The sequence below is a fragment of the Syngnathoides biaculeatus genome, chromosome 17 (genome assembly GCF_019802595.1).
Source record: "Syngnathoides biaculeatus isolate LvHL_M chromosome 17, ASM1980259v1, whole genome shotgun sequence".
NCBI lineage: Eukaryota > Metazoa > Chordata > Actinopteri > Syngnathiformes > Syngnathidae > Syngnathoides > Syngnathoides biaculeatus.
Genome location: NC_084656.1, coordinates 725,247 through 749,893, shown reverse-complemented (window position 1 = coordinate 749,893; position 24,647 = coordinate 725,247). Strand labels below are relative to the sequence as shown.

Genomic DNA, 24,647 nt, shown 5'->3' with positions numbered 1-24,647 from the left:
CAAGAGAGGAACTGTGGTACTGCATGCGTAAGTCTGGTGTGGCAGAGAAGTATGTAAAATAGTACAGGACATGTATGATGGCAGCAGAACAATGGTGAGGTGCGCCTTAGGTGTGACAGAGGAATTTAAGGTGGAGGTGGGACGGCATCACGGATCAGCTCTGAGCCCCTTCCTGTTTGCAGTGGTAATGGATAGGCTGACAGACCAGGTTAGACTGGAATCCCCTTGGACCATGATGTTCGCAGATGATATTGTGATATGGAGTGAAAGAAGGGAGCATGCAGAGGAACAATGAGAAAGATGGAGACATGCACTGGAAAGGAGAGGAATGAAGATTAGCCGAAGTAAAACAGAATATATGTGCGTGAATGAGAAAAGTGGAGGGGGAAGAGTGAGGCTCCAAGGAGAAGAGATAGCGAGGGTGGACGACTTCAAATACTTGGGGTCAACAATACAGAGCAATAGAGAGTGTGGTCAGGAAGTGAAGAAACGGGTCCAAGCAGGTTGGAACAGCTGGCGAAAGGTGTCTGGTGTGTTATGTGACAGAAGAGTGTCTGCTAGGATGAAGGGCAAAGTTTACAAAACAGTGGTGAGGCCGGCCATGATGTACGGATTAGAGACGGTGGCACTGAAGAAACAACAGGAAGCTGAACTGGAGGTGGCAGAAATGAAGATGTTGAGGTTCTCGCTCGGAGTGACCAGGTTGGATAGGATTAGAAATGAGCTCATTAGAGGGACAGCCAAAGCTGGATGTTTTGGAGACAAGATTCGAGAGAGCAGACTTCGATGGTTTGGACATGTTCAGAGGCGAGAGAGTGAGTATATTGGTAGAAGGATGCTGAGGATGGAGCTCCCAGGCAAAAGAGCGAGAGGAAGACCAAAGAGAAGGTTTATGGATGTGGTGAGGCAAGACATGAGGGCAGTTGGGGTTAGAGAGGAAGATGCAGGAGATAGGCTAAGATGGCAAAAGATGACACGCTGTGGCGACCCCTAACGGGACAAGCCGAAAGGAAAAGAAGAAGAAGAAGATTTCAGCGAGCCGCCTGCAAAGGCGGGGACATCGTCTCACGCTTCCAACGTCCATCTTGCGAACCTACGGTTCTGAGCCAATAAAGTAGATGAACTTCAGCTTCTGATTAAGACCTGCAAAGACTTTGGATGTTCTGCTCCCCTCTGCTTCACGGAGACTTGGCTTTGTGGACAACTGCCTCACGCTGCCATCACACTCCCAGACTTCAACCGCCATCGTGCAGACCGTGTCGCTGAGCTCACACGGAAAAAGGAAAGGTGCTTGAATGTCCTTTAATATCAACGAGAAATGGTGCACGGACGTTATAGAGCTCAGCACACATTGCAGCCTGCTTTTAGAGTTGCTGTTTTTGAACTGTAAGCCGTTATTCATTCACATCTTTCATCTTAGCCAGAGTCTATATTCCACCTTAAGGTATCATGAACGCAGCATTGCTAATGCTCGTCGAGCAAATAAACGAGATTGAGAAAAAACACCCAGATTTTCCGCTCATTATCCTAAGAGATTTTAACACAGCTAAACTTAACCACGAACTCCCTAAATATAAGAAGCACGTTAAATGTCCAACGAGGGCAAAAAAACACTCTTGATCATTGTTATACATACATCAAAAACACATATCGTGCAATTCCTCGCGCACCCATTGGCTCCTCCTTGCTGTACTTAATACCTACATACAGACAAGCACTTCAATGTGCGAAGCCTTTCATAAAATCAGTTAAAGTGGACCAACGAGGCCAAATTAAAACTTCAAAGTTGCTTTGACTGTACAGACTGGAGTGTCTTTGAAATATCAGCGTCCAGGTTTGATGAATACACGGATATTGTTCATGTGTATGTCAGTTTCTGTGAGGAGGTGTGTGTTCCAACAAAAGCCTTTCACATGTTCAATAACAAGCCGTGGTTTTCAGCCAGACTTCGTCAACTCATCCAGGCTAAAGAGATTACATATCGCAGTGGGGACAGGGCCTTCTACAATCGCACAAGAAATCAGCTGACTCAAGAAATTAACATTGTTAAGAGAGACTATGCAGTGAAACTGGAAAGACATCTCAGCACTAATGACTCAAAATCAGTTTGGCACGGTCTACAATCGCTGACTCAAGAAATTAACATTGTTAAGAGAGACTACGCAGTGAAACTGGAAAGACATCTCAGCACTAATGACTCAAAATCAGTTTGGCACGGTCTACAATCCCTCACTAACTACAACTGACGTTCACCACCGGTAGAAAACAGGAGCGGACTACCCAAAAACTTAAATTGCTTTTACTCGAGATTTGAAATAGACACTTCAACACTACGCACCCAAGACACAGCACCTTCCTCTCCACCATTTAGCATCCATTAAGGACAACAAAGGATCAACCAAGCACCGGGCCCAGATGTTGTTTCCCCATCCTGCCCTCAAAGTTTGCGCAGGTCTCAGGTCTTCATGACTACAAGCCTGTTGCCTTCACATCTGTGGTCATGAAGTCCTTTGAACCCCTTGTGTTGGACCACCTCAAGAGAATCACAGGTCCTCAACTGGACCCATTGCAGTTTGCCTCTCGAGCGAACAGGTGTGCGGATGATGCCATCAACATGGGTCTGCACTTCATCCTTGAACATCTTGACAGCAAGGGTTCCTATGCGAGGATCCTGTTCGTGGACTTCAGCTCTGCGTTTAACACCATCATCCCTGAACTCCTCTTCTCCAAACTTCTTCAGCTCAGCGTTTCGCCTGCCATCTCCTGGTGGATGTAACGGGCAGAACACAGCAGGTGAAACTGGGGGACACCACCTCATCCACACGTACTATCAGCACCGGGGCACCCTAACGTTGTGTCTTCTCCCCTCTGGTCTTCTCGCTCTCAACGGACGACTGCACCTCGTGGCATCCAACTGTCAAACTCCTGAAGTTCACAGATGACACCACGCCTCATCAAAGACAACGACAAGTCTGCGTATCGACAGGAAGTGGTGAGATTGGAGCTTTGGTGTGGTCAATACAACATGGCGTTGAACACTGATAACGGTCAATCGAGTTGAACAAAAAGGAATTTCAGTTTCCGGTTGTGAGCAGGATTCCACAGTGGTCTCACCCAATGACAAAAATCAAGAAGAGTGGAATCTGGAAGAAGACCAACAACACAACCCCCTCCTGCGACCCACAGTATGGGCCCCCACACACAGCACTTCTGCAGGCCCCCCACTCTTCTCTCACCAGCTGCTGCAGTGACAGCAAGAGCAGCTGTTTCCCTCCTCCAGGCGTTACACCCTGATGGATAGCAAACCACTGCTGAGCCAGATTTGAGGAGATGGAGACTGAGAGGGTACACGGACGGTGCAAGAAGATGCTTTCAATATGGAAAGAAGGGAGATTGGCTAGACACTCAACCAGAAACTGTCCGGGGGGAAGTCTGGTGATGGAGGTTCATCTGACCTGAGTCGGACTCCAGTGGCCCCAAAGCAAAGCTTTACTGATTATATGCCAAAAACACACAGACACAGAACATTGCTGTTTGTTTTTATTATATTTTTACAATGAAGACACGCGTAGCACTGATAACACTGCTTTGCTTAGAGGCTAGTTGTTTGTTTTTCAGTCACCACCAGACATTCCCATAAACTTATGGATTGAACGTATGCAACTATGAAGTATAATTGACAGATTCCTTTGATAAGAAAGATATCCTCTCATTCTCTAAAAGCCAATCCAAAGTGACACAATTAGCATTATAGTTGGATCTCAGAGCAGTGTTACATTCTTTTATTTTTGTGTTTTGTTGACATGATGAAAAACAAGAGAGAACAAATGAAGTGAAAATTGAAGTACTTTAAATGTGGAATCATTACTTGTAATTAGCTGAGGATCTATTTCTGTTGTGGATGTCTTGATGTTTGGTCTGGGACCTTTGGTGTAGCAGTTTGGAACTACAGTGAAGAAAGTAAGTATTTGAACACCCTGCTATATTGCAGGTTCTCCTACTTACAAATCATGGAGGGGTCTGAAATTTTCATGCATGTCCACTGTGAGAGAAATAATCTAAAAAGAAAAATCCAGAAATCACAATGTATGATTTTTTTAACGATTTAATTGTGTGATACAGCTGCAAATAAGTATTTGAACACCTATCAGCTAGAATTCTGACCCTCAAAGACTTGTTAGTCTACCTTTAAAAGTCCACCTCTGCTCCATGTATTATGCTGAAGCAGATGTCAGATGCACAAAGACACCTGTCCACCCCATACAATCAGGAAGACTAACTTGTAACACGGCCAAGACCAAAGAGCTGTCCAAAGACACCAGTGACAAAATTATACAACTCCACACGGCTCGAAAGGGCTACAGAGAAATTGCCAAGCAAAAGGTCCACTGTTGGAGCAATCATTACAAAATGGAAGAAGCTAAACATGAAGGTCAATCTCAATCTGAGTGGAGCCCCATGCAATATATCATCTCGTGGCATCTAAATGATCCTTAGAAAGGTGAGGAATAAGCGCAGAACTATACGACAGGACTTGCCAATGACGTGAAAAGAGCTGGGACCACCGTTTCCAAGGTGACTGTTGGTAATACACTAAGACATCATGGTTTGAAATCATGCATGTCAAGGAAGGTTCCCCTGCTTAAACCAGGACATGTCAAGGCCCGTCTTAAAATTGCCAATGACCATTTGGATGATACAGAGGGGTCATGGGAGAAAGCTTTGTGGTCAGCTGAGACAAAATGGAACTTTTTGGTCACAATTACATGAACCGTGTTTGGAGGAAGACGAATGATGAGTTCTATCCCAAGACTACCATCCCTCCTGTGAAGCATGGGGGTGGTAGAAACATGTTCTGGGTGTCTTTTTCTGCGAATGGGACAGGACGACTGCACTGTAATAAGGAGAGAGTCTGGGTCTTTCAACATGACAATGACCCGAAGCACACAGCCAGGAAAACCAAGGAATGGCTCCCTAAGAATAGTATCAAGGTTCTGGCGTTGCCTTGCCAGTCTCCAGCCCTAACCCCAAAAGAAAATTATTGGAGCTGAAACTCCGTGTTTCGTAGCGACAGTCCAGAAAACCCGTCTGATCTAGAGAAGATCTGTGTGGAGGAGTGGGCAAAAATCCCTGCTGCAGTGTGTGGAAACCTGGTGAAAAACTACAGGAAACATTTGTAATCTATAATTGCAAACAAAGGCTACTGTACCAAATAACATTGATTTTCACAGGTGTTCAAATACTTCATTGCAGCAGTACAGTCCAAATTATTTTAAAAAATGAAATGTGAATTCCAGATTTCTAAAATTGTTTTTTAGATGTTTGTCACAATGAACATTCACCTAAAAATAACACTTCAGACTCCTCCATGATTTTAAAGTGGGAGAAATTACAAAATAGCAGATCTGGGGTGACTACAGTGAGAAAAATAAGTATTTGTACACCCTGGAATTTTGCAAGTTCTCCCACTTTGAAATCATAGAGGTTCTAAAATTTCTCAGTGAGAGACAATCTAAAAAAAAATCCGGAAATCACAATGATTTTTTAAATAATTTCTTTGTCTATAGCTGCTTCATTTTTCAAAATAAAGAATTTTTTTAGAATGCATGTGTCTTGCAGGGGCAGGGGCTGGTGAGGGAGTGTGCAGCATTAACGAGCCTGTGTCTGTAATCACATCTGAGCTCTGCCTGACAAGAGCTCCGGTGACTGTGGCTCTTATTTACAATGGAAACGATGTTTGTTCCTTACCACGTCATAGGGTAGGCTTTGAAGGTCATTATAGGGTGTTTCAAGGGTGTTGGTGTCCACATTCAAGATCACTATATCCTCCATTGCCATTCCTTGAAGTTTCTGAAGAAAAGAAACCATAATGTGACAGAAAAAAAAACCAAGATACAAAATGTTTGAATAAATATTTTTTTTGAAGGAGCTGTGAGCCTGTGCGTGTTTGGCCTTATTTGTTTAGATTTTAACTTTTGTTTTACTTTGTTGATTATTTATTTTCATGACGTGAAATTATTAAATATAATGATAAAATAGGAGAATAACTAATAAATCATGACCAAAGAGAATATTCACCTGGTAGTAAGATAGTGTTCTATGTTAAGCATTATTATAATGACTTCTTGTATTGTATTGTTTTATAATAACAATTGACTTTTTCGCCAGGCCTTAAAGGTCCATTGACACCAAAAACATGATTTTTAGTATGTTTTTAATTAAAAAAAAACAAAAAAGGCAATCGGGATGGACCCATCCGTTTTTTCACCACACAAGATGATTTTGACATATCTGGCTTTTTGTACCTCCCGCCATGAAAATCCTCTCGAGGGATTTGTTTTGGAGAACAAACAGGAAGTGACATTATCAGCAGGAGTGCACTCAGGCGACCTTGTGTGTTTACACCAGATTTACCTGCGGGAAGGTAGCTCTTTGTTCCTTCGTGTTAGAAAAAATCCCGGCTCTTTGTATTGCTGGATATTGCTTGAACACTCGGGAGGATGGATTCGCTCTTCATACTTTCCCAAAAGAATCAGTTTGTCGTGAAAAATGGATTGCACAGGTGCAAAGGACAAGAGCTTTGTAGGTTCCGAATGACAGGTCAGTGTGTATAGAGCTACAAAAAAAAAAGTAATAGTTGTGGGGGGGGGGGGGGTAAACCTTTCAGAACGTGAGAAAAGATCTGCGTTCATAAGTCAAGGGTGCTAAATGTGTGGACGTGCGCGTCGGCGCGCTGCACCCGCCGGTCACGGCTTTGGAGTGCTGCGTCCGCCAGCCACAGCTTCGGGCGGGGTGGCTCAACGCGGCACAGAGCTGGTGGCTCATCGTGGCGCTGAGTATGCTACATACTGTCATACATACTGTTGAGGAGTTTGTTGTTAGTTCGAAGTGATCCACATATCATCTAAATATGGCTCAAAACGATTTTGCCGCGGTAACTCGATTGGGAGATGTTCTCTTCTTTGAAAAGAGCTTCCGTATCAAAAGGGGCGTCGGAAAAATCTGAAAATCTCTATTGTTCCTCTCCCATTGCAGGTGCCACTCCATGTTTTCAATGGCGAATGTCCCAGTGTCACGTCTGCTGATGACGTTGCAGGCAATATGGCAACCATTTCAATGTTGGGTGAGACATTGATGACAAGGTCTCCGCTCATATTTATTTTTTTATATAGACATTGAAGTGAATAATGTATTTTTCATTACGCTATCTATTTTAGAATGTTTATAAGCACGTCACTTGGGCTTCAATTACAAATAATATCGCAGGAAATAACTATCTGTAAGCCCAAACTATTTTGCTGCACTTTTAACTTTTCAAGCAGGCAACCTGCGATCTACCTACGGGGGAGGGGGGCAGTAGCATTTTTGATGATCTTCTGGAGCTCCGTGCGAAGGCAGTAGGTGAGGAGTGAGTGGTTGGTATCTAGGGTAGGGGGGAATGACAGAGGAGGTCTTCAGGCAAGATGACACTGTAGACTGTGTCAGTGACAGGTTGAAAATCCTGGCAAAGACTCCAACAAGCTTGTCTGCATAGTATTTCAATACCCGCCCTGAGATCCCATCAGGGCCCGTTGCTTTCCATGGGGGTACACCCTTCAGTGTGCGCCTCACTTCATGCAACCCCCACCCCGTTGTGGTCACTGGTGGCAATGTAGCTGCTCTTGGTGGTTCAGTCTCAAGCGAATAAAGAAGAGCTTAAGTTTCTCTGCCAGCTCAGCGTTATTCTCAGAAGCTCTGGTGACTGATTTGTAGTTGGTGAGGTGTTCGACTGCCATCTATGCTTGCCTCCTGTTGTTACTGTCCAGATGCTCATTGATCCGGCTCTTAAAATCTGTCTTGGCTTTCCTGATGCCTCGCATGAGGTTGACGGGGGCTATGTTGTAGTGAGGCCTGTCACCAATTCTGAAGACGATGTGTCTGTCCTTCAGCAGCTGCTTCACCTCTCTGGCCATCCAAGGTTTCTGGTGAGGGTAGACATGGATGCGTTTGTTGGATCCTCTCGTCACACTTTACATGCTGGTGGAGTTTAAAAATAACAAATTTTTACTCCACTTGATTGAAATCGCCAGCAATGAAATGCACTGCATCTAGATATTTATTTTTTTACAGCCTAACATTGTTGTGTAACAGTCTGAGGGCCAAGCTAGCATTGGCATCATTTGGAAAGTAACCAACGGTGAACATGACAAGTAAACTCCAGAGGAAGGTAAAATGATCAGCATTTCACAGTCTGATATTCCAGCTCTGGGGAACAGTGGCTGGGTATAGTCTCGGTATCTCCACACTAAGTTAATGTAAATACACAACCCTCCTTTTTTGGTTTTACAGGAGTCACTGGACCTGTCAAAGCATCGTGTTGCGTAGCACAGTGATTTCCAACCTTTATAGAGCCAAGTCACATATTTTACAATTGAAAAATGCCACGGCACACCAACAAAAGTAAATGTCACCAAAAATGGATAGATTAATTACTGTATGTACTTCCTGCCATCCAATAGAAGAGGATTTTTTTGTTCTGTCTGTCATTGTGTCTCACTGGCATAAATAGATGAATAAAGATACATTATTTCTTGGAATAAATGTTTATTTAGCAATTACACAAAATTGGATAACTTCCCACGGCACACCTGAAGAGCATTCACGGCACACTAATGTACCCAGGTACACTGTTTGGGAATCACTGGTGTAGGAAGTTAACTCAATAGCTGAGTCCAGGAGGTTGAATATCAGTATGTTTCGGTGATGTATAGGATGTAGAAGTCTTTGATGAAGAAATCCAAGGCTGCTTGGAGTCTCATCTCATCCATTTTGTTGGCGAGTGAGAAGGGAGAAGCTGGAAAGTGTTCGTTTGTGGGGCTGTTTCTGTAGCCCAGCTAGCCCTCCTTCTTGGCATCCCCACTTTTGCTTCCACTCCCTTAGGCAGCCTCCCCTTCGATCAGAGTTAACTCACCAACAAGTGATGAATTGAGGTCTTTGAAGTATTCTCACTACTGGCTCACAACATCTTGATTAGAGGTCAGTAGTGCCCCATCGTGATTATAAACAGCGTTGACAGTGCACTGATTCCCCCTCCTGAGACAGCAGATGGTGGAACAGAATTTCCTAGATGCCATCTTGAAGTATTGCTCTATGGACTCACGGAACTCCTCCCATGCCTAGGTTTTTGCTTCAGCGACCACCAAAGCTGCAGTCCACTTGGCCAGCCAGTACCCACCAGCTGCCTTAGGAGTCCCATTGGGCAGAAATGCTCGATAGGACTCATTCTTCAGCTTGACGGCATCCCTCACCATTAGTGTCCACCAATGGATTGCCAACAGGACAAGGACTGACCACCTTACGGCCGCAGCTCGTCTGCCGCATTGGCAATAGAATCAGAACCAGAGGCGTAGAACATAGCCACTCGAACCTGTTGTGCCCCGCCTCTCCCGGAACAAAAGCAAAATTCTTTCAGAGGTGCGAGTTGAAACTCCTTCTGACAGGGGACCCTGCCAGACGTTCCCAACAGACCTTCACAAAATGTTTGAGCCTGCCATGTTGGACCGACATATTCCTCGACCATCGGAGCCAACTCACCACCAGCTGGTGATCAGTTGACCGCTCCAGTCCTCTCTTCACCAGGGGGCCCAAGACATGCGACGTTCAAATGCACGATCACAAAGTCAATCATATAATGGCAACCAAAGGTGTCCTGCAGCCAAGTGCAAATATGGACAACCTTACGCTTGAACATGGTGTGTTATGGACAATCCATGGTGAGGAGAGAAGTCCAATAGCAAAAAATCACTTGAGTTCTGATCAGGTGAGTGTTCCTCCCAATCACACCCTTGGAGGTCTTCCTGTCATTACCCATGTGAACAATGAAGTCCCCCAGCAGAATGATGCGGTCCCCAGCAAGAGTGTCCTCCAGCACCCCCTCAAATTACTCCAAAAATGGTGGGTAGTCTGAACTGCTCTTTGGTCCACAGGCACAAACAACAATCAGGAAACATCCCCTCACCCGAAGGTGGAGCGTGGCGACCCTCTCGTCCACCGGGGTGATCTCCAACATACAAGCTGTGAGCTGGGGGGCAACAAGTATACCCACACCCGGTCAGTGCCTCTCACAATGGCCAACTCCAGAGTGGAAAAGTGTCCAACCCCTCTCAAAAGAACTGATACCGGTGGCAAATGTTGTGTGTGGAGACAAGCATGACCATATCTAGTCGGAGTTTCGCGACCTCACACACCAGCTCAGGCTCATTCCCTGCCAGAGAAATGTCATTCGACGGCTATCTCAAAGCCTGACTCTCCAAGGCGGCAGATGACCATCGTCCAGGTGAGAGACACATAAATCTATTATTATTACTCATCATATGAGTTTATGGAGCCGTGCTTTGTCTGGTCACACAACTAGGACCTGTTTCACCCAGACAACTTAGCTCCTAGGATCACTGGGACACACTAACCCCTCCACCGCGATAAGGGTGACAGCTCATAGAGGGGCTGTTTTTATAAAAATTCCCCCCAAAAAAAGGAACTCTGAAGACACTAAGATGCATTTGAGTGTTTTAATAGAAAATAGATATTGGGCAATAGACAAAAATTTCAATACATCAAATACAATCATTGATGAGTATCTTCAGAAAACATTGCAAATTATGAAATCCCAGTTGGGACACCTAATAGAAAATACATTGTGGTATTAAAAGTTTTAAAAAATATTACTTTTGAAAATGTTTCCCCCCATAGAAACACTTCATAAAAGAGCTCGCTCTGATGGACAAGGGAGACATGGGTTGATGTTTATAGTACTGTATTGTGCAAGAAATGAAATGTTTTCCATCCCTGATTTCCCCTGCGATTTAAGACTTATTAATCCTCTTCATCTTTTCCTTTTGGCTTTTCCCGTTATGGGTCACCACAGCGTGTCATCTTTTTCCATCTAAGCATATCTCGTGCATCTTCCTCTCTAACACCACTGTCCTAATGTCCTCCCTCACAACTTCCATCAACCTTTTCTTTGGTCTTCCTCTTGCTCTTTTGCCTGGCAGCTCCATCCTCAGCACCCTTCTACCAAAATACTCACTCTCTCGCCTCTGAACATGTCCAAACCAACTAAGTCTGCTCTCTCTAACCTTGTCTCCAAGATATCCAACGTTGGCTGTCCCTCTAATGAGCTCATTTCTAATCCTATCCAGCCTATTCACTCAAAGTGAGAACCTCAGCATCTTCCTGTCTGCTACCTCCAGTTCTGCTTCCTGATGTTTCTTCAGTGCCACCGCCTCTAAACCGTACATCATGGCCGGCCTCACCACTGTTTTATAAACTTTGCCTTTCATCCTAGTGGAGACTCTTTTATCACATATAACACCAGACACCTTCCGCCTGTTCCACCCCGCTTGGACCCATTTCTTCACTTCCTTACCATACTCTCCATTGCTCTGTATTGTTGAACCCAAGTATTTTAAGTCACCCACCCTCACGATCTCTTAACCCTGAAGCTTCACTCTTCCTCCTCCGCCCCTCACATTCATGCACATAAAGTGAAGAAAATATGTATTTGAACACCCTGGTATATTGCAGGTTATCCCACTTAGAAATCATGGAGGGGTCTGAAATTTTTACTGTAGGTGCATGTCCACTGTGAGAGAGATAATCTAAAAAGAAAAAGCCAGAAATCACAATGTATGTTATTTTTAATGATTTATTTGTGCAATGCAACTGCAAATAAGTTTTTGAACACCTAAGAAAAGCAATGTTAATAATTGGTACAGTAGCCTTTGTTTGCAATTACAGAGGTCAAACGTTTCCTGTAGTTGGTCACCAGGTTTGTACACAGTGCAGGAGGGATTTTAGTCCACTCCTCCACACAGATCGCCTCTAGATCAGACGGGTTTCTAGGCTGTCACTGAGAAACACAGAGTTTCAGCTCCCTCCAAAGATTTTCTATTGGGTTTAGGTCTGGAGACTGGCTAGGCCACGCCAGAACCTTGATATGGTTCTTACAAAGCCACTCCTTGGTTTGCTTGGCTGTGTCCTTTGGGTCATGGTCATGTTGAAAGACCCAGCCACGACCCATCTTCAATGCTCTGACTGAGGGAAAGAGGTTGTTCCCCAAAATCTCACAATACATATAAGCGGTCATACTCTCCTTAATACAGTGCAGTCATCCTGCCCCATGTGCAGAAAAACACCCTCAAAGCATGATGCTACCATGCCCATGCTTCACAGTCGGGATGGTGTTCTTGGGATGGAACCCATCATTCGTCTTCCTCCAAACACGGTTAGTGGAATTATGAATGTTCTATTTTCAAAAAAGTTCTATTTTCGTCTCATCTGACAACAAAACATTCTCCTATGACTCCTCTGTATCATCCAAATTGTCATTGGTTGACTTAAGACGGGCCTTGACATGTGCTGGTGTAAGCAGGGGAACCTTCCGTGCTATGAAAGATTTCAAACCATGACGTTTTAGTGTATTACCAAGAGTCACCTTGGAAACGGTGGTCCCAGCTCTTTTCAGGTCATTGACAAAGTCCTGTCATGTCGTCCTGGGCTGATTCCTCACCTTTCTAAGGATCACTGAGACCCCGCGAGGTGATCATGCATGGCGCTCCACTCTGATTGAGATTGACCATCATGTTTAGCTTCTTCCATTTTCTAATGATTGCTCCAACAGTGGACCTTTTTTCACCAAGCTGCTTGGCAATTTCTCCGTAACCCTTTACAGCCATGTGGAGTTCTACAATTTTGTCTCTGGTGTCTTTGGACAACTCTTTAGTCTTGGCCATGTTACAAGATCGACTCTTACTGATTGTATGGGGTGGACAGGTGTCTTTCACCAGCTAACGACCTCACACAGGTGCATCTGATTCAGGATAATACATGGAGTAGAGGTGGACTTTTAAAGGCAGACTAACAGGTCTTTGAGGGTCAGAATTTCAGCTGATATACGTGTTCAAATACTTATCTGAAGGTGTATCACACATCGTTAAAAAAAAAAAAAAAATCATACATTGTAATTTCTAGAATTTTCTGTTTAGATTATTTCTCTCACAGTGGACATGCACCTACGATGAATATTTCAGACCCCTCCATGATTTCTAAGTGGGGAAAACTTACAATATAGCAGGGTGTCCAAATATATAACTCTTCATTCCTGTCCTTTCCAGGTCCGTGCCTTCATCTTTGTAATTGTTCCTCCGTGTGTTCCCTGCTTTCACTGCACATCACAATATTATCTGTGAACATCATTATCCAATCCATTTACTTAGCACACTACTGGCACCAGTCAACATATTTCCATCGCTATCCTTAATCACCTTTACTTGCTGCACATCCTTCCTTTTCTCCATCCCATCTGGCCAACCTGTAGGGATCCTTTTCTCCTTCTTTCGTATACAACCTGGTGTACATGACAGCATATGCCTCTTGTTTAGCCTTCGCCACCTCTACCTTTTTCCCTACGTCACATCTCAATGTATATAGATGTGTGGTATTGACATTATGAACAGCAATGTACACAGTTGAGTGTTACGTAGTGTTTTAAATTATTGACATTTACAAACAGTGTAGCAGAATAATATATTTGGTCATGTACACAGTGCTGCAAAGGCAAACGAATAAAGTACTTAAAGTGTAGTTTATGCGCGAGATTAATTTATGGTTGAGTCAATAGTGATGGGTGCCAGGGAACGATGATAAGAATGGGGGCAAAGCCGGGAAGGAGTTGAGCATCCTGACTGCCTAGTGGAAAAAACTTTGAGCCTGCTGGTTTTGTCGCGAAGACTTTGCAGTGTCTTCCCTGGTGGCAGCAATTTGAAGAGTCATTGGGATGGGTGGGTGGGGTCACCAGCTATCCAGGTGGCCTTGAGGGTGAGACGTTATAATGCTCCGCTGAAGTCAATGAACAGCATGCTGACGTAAGTTTTGGGCTCCAGGTGGGTAAGGGCTTAGTGGAGGGCAATGGAGTTAGTTATACCTCTACTTAAGAACGTCTCTACTTTCGAAAAATTCAGGCTACGAAAAGCCTCCTCAGAAAAATGTTGTCCTTAGTTACGAAAAAGTTCAGGCTATAAAGGAAAAAAAAAATCGTGCTGGATTGTACCGAACGTAAACATCCTGTACTGTAGCTTGGTTTAAAAGTGCCGTGATAGAGCTGCTCTCCCATTGGCTATCAAGTAGCATCTTCCTGGCATCACATTGGCTTTGTCAATCTTTAGCTAATGCACTTCCTGTATCTTGGTTTGTGTGGCGCGATTGAGCTGCTCTCCCATTGGCTATGACATAGCATCTTCCTTGTATCACGTCCCTCCATTGGGTAAGAGGGATGTCAGTCTTTATCCGTGATAAAGTTCCTGTATCTTCATCACTGAATCTTTTATCATAAGCTTGTGCAAACCCGTACCGTATACATTTATTCATCTTTTTCACCATGTGGCTCCAAGAAATTGATGGCCAGTGCCAGTGAGAAGATGAGATGTTTTTTTTCAATCAAAACAAAGCAATATGAAACAGGCACATAGTTTACTGACATTGCCAAAGATTATGCAACTGCCATATTTAATGACCTGAAGAAGGATGGCGGAATTAGGCTATTTAGATGTAAAATGCATTTCTACTTACGAAAAATTCAAGTTGCGAAATGATTCTCGGAACCGATCAATTTCAGAAGCAGAGGTACTACTGTCTAGCGGTTGGACCTGTATGACAACTGGTTGGGGTCCAGGATGGGGGCCTGGGAGGATTTGATGTGCTCCATGACTAGCCGCTCAAAGCACTTAATGATGGGAATGGGTGCAACCAGGCTCTAGTAATTGTAGCAGGAGGGAGATGGTTTCCTTTGGACTGGGATGATGGTGGTGGCTTTGAGAAAGGTCGGAACGACTGCTTGGTTGAATGAAGTTTTGAGGATGGCTGTGAGGAAATCTGTGAACTTTTCAGGAGATGGCCAGGAATGTCGTTCGGTCCGGACACCTTCCTTGGGTTTGTCCTTCTGAGTGCTATCCCCACGCTGTCTGGAGGCAGCAGCAGTGCCCGACCATTGGAAGGAAAAGGCATCTTCTGTGCTGGGGTGGTGTTGTCTTGCTTCAAAGTGAGCAAAGAAGTCATTAGTATTAGAAGTCAGATTATCCGGCAGTGAAGAGGAATTGTTCCAGGCTTGTCGTCTGTGATGGCCTGGACACCATACTACATGTTCCTAGTGTCTCTGCTGTTGATAAGCGGATCGGCAATCCTCCTGGAGTACTGCCTCATAGCTTCTCTGATGCCATGTGCAGGGTTGGCCCGAGGTGTCCTCAAGATGACCTCGTCCCCAGCTCTGAAGGCAGCATTCCGGGCCTTAAGGAGCGTATGGACTACCCATGTCAATCATAGGTGGCTCTGATGGAGATGATTCTGGAAAGCATGATGTCATCCATTTACTTCCACATGTAGACCTGTAGGCAGTGACGGTCTTTCTGTAATACTAATAGTTATAATGTGGTGAGTTATTTTCTATTTCTATAAACAATTGAATGGTAGATTATGTGGAAAGTCAATTTACTCCCTTCAGTCTACCTGTTAGCAGCTAAAATGCATAAAGTCCCACAGAGCTAGATCCCAATCCCGGGCACTCAGAACTGTGAAGCAGATGTGCTAAATCAGTCGTCCACCATGCTATCTTGCATTTTATTATTTTAAAATTGTCTCCTGTTTTGTGGTTGAGTTTTATTTATATACAGCACTTTGCTTCAGGTGCAGTTGTTTATAAAATTCGATGAATAAAAGTGAATTGAGATGAGAGAGAGAGACAGGTCTTCAATCAAAATATTTAACACAACTGAACACCATAGTTTCTGTGAGCAAAGTACTTACCCCCATAAGGCTGGAATGCACTCCAATGAGGTAGGGCATTGGGGCACTGAAAAGAAAGTCATCCCTTAAAATGCAGAGTAGCTTGTTGGTAAGAATGAACAAATCATAACATGGAAGCTAAAGATAAGTTATAGAGATCGTGAACGTGATATCACCGTTTTTACCGCACCAAATTGGCAGTCAAACAAAGCTGCTCGGCAGTGCGAGAGTTGTTGAACCAGAGCAAATTTTTCACAATGGCCAAGACCTGTTGTGCTGTTTGTTGTCACAATAGACAAGACAGTTCTTCAAATAGATTATTTTATAGAATACCAGGTGAAAAGACCAGAAAAGATCAAGGGATTTTGGCAATTATACGGGATGGATGGTGGCCAATAAAATACACACGCCTGTGTAGCGATCATTTCATTTCAGGTAGGAATTACTCTTCTCAATCTTCAATGATCAAGTATTTATAATGCCAAGTTGACTCATTTGAGAACAATGCATATTTTTAAAAAATAATAAACCGTCTGTTCTTCAAAGATATGATTCTATGAAATACCAGGTGAAAGACCAGAAAAGATCGATGGATTGTCGGTCAAACAAAGCTGCTTGGCAGGATGGGAGTCGTTGAACCGGAGAAGATTTTTCACAATGCCTGAGACCTGTTGTCTATTGTGACAACCAACAGCACAAGACAGTTCTTCAAATAGATCATTTTTTAGAATACCAGGTGAAAAGACCAGAAAAGATCGAGGAATTTTGGCAATTAAACAGGATGGATGGTGCCCAATGAAATACACACGCCTGCGTAGCGATCATTTCATTTCAGGTAGGAATTATTCTTCTCAATCTTAAACTATCAAGTATTTATAATGCCAAGTTGACTCATTTGAGAACAATGCATATTTAAAAAACAATAATAAACCGTCTGTCACAGAGAGGTTTACGGAGGTTAATGTATGACAGCAATATTCTTGCGTGTACAGAGACGACGACTCCCTGTCCTAATTTTTTTCCCCCCAATCATAGTTAATGAATGCGAGTTTGTGTAAAACCAGGGGTCTTTCATTTAAATGTTGGTATTTGTATTGGAAAAAAATCTGAGTGGGCCCATCACTATGTGGGATTTATTCCTGATTGAGAACAGATCCAGCAACAAAGTATTTGTATGTGTCCAGACTTTTATACGTTTTATAACTCTTCTGTGTAAATCTTTATGACTTATTCACCAGAAACATGTGTATATCCAGTTGTCTAAGACAGGGAAGCGAATCAACAGACAAATTTCTTAAGTATAGATCGTTGATGCCAAGTGTCTCTAATTTTTGCACGTACCTTAGCTTATTATCACCTTCTAAATGTTTAACTGTATCGGGCAAAATTTTGGGTGTCGTCCTATAAGACATTTTTGTTTCGTCTCAACGGAATTAACTTTCAACAATGCTTTGTTTGACCGGCAATATGGCAACGTAAACAAAAATATGTGATTTTATGGAATAGGTGCATGATCTTTATAAAGCAGTTGGTTATCACGAGCAGTTGGAGAAAATACAAAAATCAGTCTTATTTTACCATTGACGTGTCATTATATTTTTGGACTTTGCTTAAAGAGGAAATCCACTGGTTTGCATTAACAATGTATCCAATAGGTTATGTAATATGGACTCTCTTTTGACAATGTGATGTTAAATTCTCTCATTTATTAGTGTTTTGAGAAGATTTTTTTTGACAATTCCGAATTGTCATTGGGCCTGCGTTTGCAGACAGCGACCTCAAGCGTCCGGATGGAGAGGCAGAGGCCAACAACCTGTACGTGGCTACAATCGACGAGGTCACAACCAATCCCGAGAGAGAGGACATCTTACACAGCATCAGCGCTACCGCAGCAGCAACAAGGATGGTGCCCTGAATTCATATGCTTAGGCCTCCAGGAGCCTTTGATGATCCTGACGGTAGGAGGATCCAGCCCTGCCACCTGATACCTCTCTTACCAGAAAAAGCATCTCACTTGTTGGATTCAAGGGTGAAGAAACTGCCCTGCAAATGACAACTCCAGTGACTGTTCAATGTTTTTCAGACTTTTTTTTGCATTCTTTTGTGTTTGCACCGAACTGGCCAGTCAATCTTTTGGCCAGATATCTCATTGCCACGTGCCCTCTCATCAGATGCAGCCCTGATGGACTTATCCTGGAATTTCCGGATGGTAACACCGACTGCTGCTCTACCGCCTCTGCCAAGTTTCCGCTTGTTGAACAACGCCCTGTGGCATGCGCCACTGCCGACATCTATTGAGCAAGAGTGGATATTGACTCTAGTAGTTGGCTCGAGGCTGAAATGCAGCCCTATGGGGGCACAAACCAGTGCAATCTGTAGGCCGGTCCCAAGCCCGGATAAATGCAGAGGGTTGCGTCAGGAAGGGCATCCGGCGTAAAAACTGTGCCAAACAAATATGAGCGTTCATCTAAAGAATCCCATACCGGATCGGTCGTGGCCCGGGTTAATAACGCCCCCGGCACTGCTAACCTGCAGGGCGTCAGTGGAAATTCAGCGACTATAGGTCGAAGACATAGAAGAGGAGGAAACCGGATCCATCGTCAGAAGAAAAAGAGGAATGCACACAGCCTACAGCTGAGTGTAGGGACTTTGAATGTTGGGACTATGACAGGAAAAGCTCAGGAGTTGGTTGACATGATGATTAGGAGAAAGGTTGATATTCTGTGAATCCAAGAGAGCAGGTGGAAAGGTAGTAAGGCTAGAAGTTTAGGAGCAGGGTTTAAATTATTCTACCACGGAGTAGATGGGAAGAGAAATGGAGTAGGGGTTATTTTAAAGGAAGAGCTGGCTAAGAATGTCTTGGAGGTGAAAAGAGTATCAGATCGAGTGATGAGATTAAAATTTGAAATTGAGGGTGTTATGTATAATGTGGTTAGCGGCTATGCCCCACAGGTAGGATGTGACCTAGAGTTGAAAGAGAAATTTTGGAAGGAACTAGATGAAGTAGTTCTGAGCACCCAGACACCGAGAGAGTTGTGATTGGTGCAGATTGTAATGGACATATTGGTAAAGGAAACAGGGGCGATGAAGAAGTGATGGGTAAGTACGGCATCCAGGAAAGGTATTTTGAGGGACAGATGGTGGTGGACTTTGCAAAAAGGATGGAGATGGCTGTAGTGAAGACTTATTTCCAGAAGAGGGAGGAACATATAGTGACCTACAAGAGCGGAGGTAGAAGCACGCAGGTAGATTATATTTTGTGCAGACGATGTAATCTGAAGGAGGTTACTGACTGTAAAGTAGTGGTAGGGGAGAGTGTAGCTCGACAGCATAGGATGGTAGTCTGTCGGATGACTCTGGTGATGGGTAGGAAGATTAAGAAGACAAAGGTAGAGCCGAGAACCATGTGGTGGAAGCTGAGAAAGGAAGAATGTTGTGCGGCCTTTCGGAAAGAGGTAAGACAGGCTCTCGATGGACAGCAGAAGCTCCCGGAAGACTGGACAACGACAGCCAAGGTAATCAGAGAGACAGGCAGGAGAGTACTTGGTGTGTCTTTTGGTAGGAAAAAGGAGAAGGAGACTTGGTGGTGGAACCCCAAAATACAGGGAGTCATACAAGGAAAGAGATTAGCGAAGAAGAAGTGGGATACTGAGAGGACTGAGGAGAGGCTGACAGATGAGGTTAGACTGGAATCCCCTTGGACCATGATGTTTGCAGATGATATTGTGATATGGAGTGAAAGCAGGGAGTAGGCAAAGGAACAATTAGAAAGATGAAGACGTGCACTGGAAAGAAGAAGAATGAAGATTAGCCAAAGTAAAACAGAATATATGTGGGTGAATGAGAAAAGTGGAGGGGGAAGAGTGAGGCTACAGGGAGAAGAGATAGCGAGGGTGGATAACTTCAAATATTTAGGGTCAACAATCCAGAGCAATGGCGAGTGTGGTAAGGAAGTGAAGAAAAGGGTCCAAGGAGGTTGGAACAGCTGGCGAAAAGTGTCTGGTGTGTTATGTGACAGAAGAGTCTCTGCTAGGATGAAGGGCAAAGTTTACAAAACAGTGGTGAGGCCGGCCATGATGTACGGATTAGCGACGGTGGCACTGAAGAAACAACAGGAAGCAGAACTGGAGGTAGCAGAAATGAAGAGGCTGAGGTTCTCGCTTGGAGTGACCAGGTTGGATAGGATTAGAAATGAGCTCATTAGAGGGACAGCCAAAGTTGGATGTTTTGGAGACAAGGTTCCAGAGAGAAGACTTTGATGGTTTGGACATGTTCAGAGGCAAGAGAGTGAGTATATTGGTAGAAAGGTGCTGAGGATGGAGCTGCCAGACAAAAGAGCGAGTGGAAGACCAAAGAAAATGTTGATGGATGTGGTGAGGGAAGACATGAGGGCAGTTGGGTAAGAGAGGAAGATGCACAAGATAGGCGAAGATGGAAAAAGATGACACGCTGTGGCGACCCCTTATGGGACAAGCCTAAAGGAAAAGAAGAAGGTTGGCTCGAGGCTGAGCACTTTTGGACTCTCTGGTGACCTTGGGTCCGTAACCTCAGATCTTATGATATGGTAACTGATTGTATGCATTGATTTTGTTGACGGGCAAACCAAGTATCGCCTTTTCAATGTTCTTGACTCCTGAACGACTCAAATGGTATATGATGGCAGATCCTTTTATGCCTCCTTATCACCCACATGTCTCCTTGATGGTTTCACCTCAGCACACAGTGAAGGTCCGTTTGTCCTGGCATGCACACAGGCCACAGAATGGAAAAATTCATTTCACTCTCAATTGCTCTATTCCTCATCATTTGATGCTTATTGGATTCAGTCTCACACATTTTTGCCAACTTCTGTTTTGGAGCACCAGCTTCTGATGGACACCATACCCGTTGAAAAGACACTGGAAAGTTTCGCATGGTCCATGACCTGCGAGCAATTAATGCGGCCGTTCTAACTCCCACTTTGCCAGTCCCAAACCCTCACTCGACATTGTCCCAAATTACATCAGCCCACACTCATTTCACTTGCATTGACTTGGCTATTGCTTTCTTTTGCATTCCTCTCCATCCCTTTTTGCTTTTGGAATGGTGTTTGTTTACTCTTACAATCGCCTGCCTCAAGGTTTTGTCCTTTCCCCCGGACTCTTCAACAACCGTGTTAGTCAGTTGCTGTCTCTGCTTGAATTCCCTCATGGAGTTCTCCTGGTGTAGTATGTGGATGACCTCTTGCTGGCAACTCCATCTGAAACTTCTTGTCTTGAAGCCACCAGGTCTTTGCTCTCTTCTTTCCACTGGTGCAGCTCTTGCGATTCCTGATTACAGCCGCATGTTTGATCTTGATGTGTCTGTAAAGGTCAGCAGTTTTTCTGCTGCCCTTTATCAGAAGGGGAAAGGAGGAAGTCGACAGTGTGGGAACATCACACAGTACAGTCCAGGAAGAAGACGGAGGAAAATTGAGGCGATTTTAATACACCCACATATTCTCTTTATTCATGAAGTAAACATGGCTGAACGTCTGCTCAAAGGAGAACCGCACTGAACTCTATGAATAGACACCGTTTGACAACCCGGACTTGATTCTTTTCATAGACGAATGTTGCTTCAAGTGCAACAATGGCCTCCAATCTGGATTTTCAGTAACCCAACCCAGAGAAACAGGTTTTGAAGAAGTCCAAGCTGTAAGAATTTCAGGCTCACAGTCAGCACAAAGAGCAGACATTTTGGCATTGACAGCAGCTCTCAGGTTAGCAGAAAACCAGTCAGTAAACATTCACACAGATTCAGTGTATCCACACATGAGTCCATGTTGCATTAAAAGAATGGCACCGAAACAATTTCCAAACTGCAACCGGTACACCCATTAAACATCAGGACGACATTCTCAAATTGCGAGATGCTTTGCTGCTCCCAACAGCGGTAGCAGTAATAAAATGCAGAGGTCACTCTCAAACTAATGATTTTGGATTGGCAGAAAACGAATCAGCAGATCGAGCAGCAAAAAAAGATGCAGGGTACCGACCAACACGCCAACTAAATGTGAGTCTGAATGTGACAATCAACTGGAGTAGAAACAGTTGAGATGTGGCAGGAAAAGGCAAGTTCAGAAGAAAAGAGTGTGTGGAAGTCGAAAGGGGGTGTCAAAGATGAGGATGGCATCTGGCGAAAAGAGGGTAAATGCATTCCATCTCAGACACAATTGAAAAATCTAATTTCTGAAGCCCATCTGAGATGACTCCACTCCTGGTGGGATCCTTTTATGAGACAAATTGTTAAAGGTGAACTGCAGGACTGCAGCGTTTGCAGTAGGTATAGCAGTATGCCTACTACAAAACCACCGCAGGGAGTACACGATCTGGACATGGACGCTCCTGGTCAGGTGATTTAATGCATTTCACTGACATGATTAAAACAGTGTCAGGTTACCAGTATTTGCTAGTTATAGTAGATTCCTTTTCAGGATAGCCAGAAGCATATCCCTGCAAATTTGAAACAGCGAGCGTAGTGGTAAAACATTTGATTAATCAGAATGCTGCAAGTCCTCTGTATCTTCGCACTTTTGATCTGCTACAGCCATTGTCTGTAACTCATTTGTGCCCGGAATATTCTGTAAGTAAAAGAGTTGAAGAAACTGTTCATCTTCTCCAGCCTGTATTTGGATAACCAACATTCTCACTCCCCGAAATTAAACGAACACGTGGAGAAAAAACCGTCCTCCAAGAACTCTTACATACAAATTTTAAGATATAAGTATTTGTGTCTTCTTTTTTTTTTTCTTTCCCCCTTTCGGCTTGTTCCATTAGGGGTCGCCACAGCGTGTCATCTTTTTCCATCTAAGAATCCTCCTCTGTGACACCCACTGACCTCATGTCCTCCCTCACAACATCCATCAACCTTTTCTTTGGTCTTCCTCTCGCTCTTTTGGCTGGCAACTCCATCCTCAGCACCTTTCTGCCAATATACTCGCTCTCCCGCCTCTGGACATGTCCTAAAGATCGAAGTCTGCTCTCTCCAACCTTGTCTCCAAAACATCCAACCTTGGCTGTCCCTCTAATGAGCTAATTTCTAATCCTATCTAACCTATTCACTCCAAGCAAGAACCTTCCCATCTTCATTTCTGCTACCTCCAGTTCTGTTTCCTGTTGTTTCTTCAGTGCCACCATCTCTAATCCATACATCATGGCCGGCCTCACCACTGTTTAACTTTGCCCCTCATCCTAGTAGAGACTCTGCTGTCACATACAACACCACACAACTGTTCCACCCCACTTGGACCCGTTTCTTTATTTTGCTTACTACACTCACCGGTGCTCTGTATTGTTGACCTCAAGTATTTGAAGTCCTCCACCCTCGCAATGTCTTCTCCCTGGAACTTCACTCTTCCTCCTCCGGCCCTCTCATTCACGCACATATATTCTGTTTTACTCCGGCTAACCTTCATTCCTCTCCTTTTCAGTGGGTATCTCAATCTTTCTAATTGTTCCTCTGCCTGCTCCCTGCTTTCACTGCAGATCACAATATCATCTGCGAACATCATGGTCCAGGGGGATTCCGTTCTAACCTCGTCTATCAAATCATAAGTATTTGTGTGAAAGCCATTAACTCACCAGCAATACTCTAAAAGATGTTGAGGCAGGACTGGAATGTAAACATGTTGCCAGTGCATTGGATATAACATGGCAGCAGACCCATGGACACAGGCTGTTAACTGTTTGGAAAAACAAAAAGAGGGGGTGGGAACAAGTTTAAAATCTGAAGTGTATGATGATTATAGTGAAGAGAGACTATTTGCACGCAAGTTAACTTTTTATTATTATTATTATTATTATTAGCTAATAAACATCACGTACATGCATTGTCTTTTGTAGACAAGATATTATTTAACTGTTGCCAATGCAGTTACGGTACTTTACTATCTGTAAGTGGTGCTTGAAAAGTGATTCTGTACTTTTTAAGGAACACTTCAGAAGCCCATCATTACTGTAAAAAGGGGTGCTCAATGTTTCGATCATGATCAACCAGTCGACCACCGAAGCAGTTTTGGTTGATTGCATGATGGCGTGCCAAAAAAAAAAAAAAAAAAAAAAAGACGTCAGTCTATCATCCATCTCATCGCTTGATTCTGGTGTGGCAGATACGTCGATCGCACGCACATAAAGGCGCGTTCTAGCAAGCTGGCCTCCTATCTATAGTCTCTCTTTTGCCTTGTCCACGGTAGTTGCGGCAATGTGTGTGTGCTCCCCATCGTTGGTAGATCGTGAGAGGCTGGCTACTTGAAAAGTAGAACTTGGGGTAAAAAAGTCTGGGCACCTCTGGTGTAAAACATCCATACATCTAATTCGAATGATCCGGGTTGGGTCATGGAGGCAGTGCCTTAAATCCCGAGGTGTTCCTATGTAAACCGGTAAACATTGTCTCTCCATTGTATACTGGGTCATCCCAGGACCTCCTCCCAATTGGAAGGGCCCAGAATACTTTACTTGGGAGGCATCCTAACAAGATGCTCGAGCCACCTCCTCTAGTTGCCCTTGATGTGAAGGAGGAATGGCTTGACTCTTCGCCCTTCCTGGAAGTTCTCACCCTATCTCTAAGTGTGAGCCCTGGTACCCTGTGTAGGAAACTCATTTCACCATCTTGCATCCATGATCTTGCTGTTGGGGTCACAATATAAGGACTGTGACCATAGGTGTGGGAACAGGAGGGCTTTAGCAACACACTGTTTACAGATGTGTATGCGACAGGTGCCTGCATATTTGATGAATATGAAGTTTTACTTCCATAGATACTGTAATTAAATTTCAATCTTACAAATGAACGCAAATGAACCTTTTCCAGTCTTT

The 24,647-nt window shown here is 44.0% G+C and overlaps 1 protein-coding gene across 1 annotated transcript in view; it reads right to left on the bottom strand.

Moving 5' to 3' along the window:
* LOC133515260 (DENN domain-containing protein 1A-like) overlaps positions 1 to 24,647 on the bottom strand; it is a 186,180-nt gene that overhangs the window by 78,561 nt on the left and 82,972 nt on the right. The window contains 3 exon segments of the mRNA XM_061847627.1: positions 5,749 to 5,850; positions 15,835 to 15,880; positions 23,415 to 23,515. Coding sequence (XP_061703611.1) covers positions 5,749 to 5,850; positions 15,835 to 15,880; positions 23,415 to 23,515 — 249 coding nt within the window.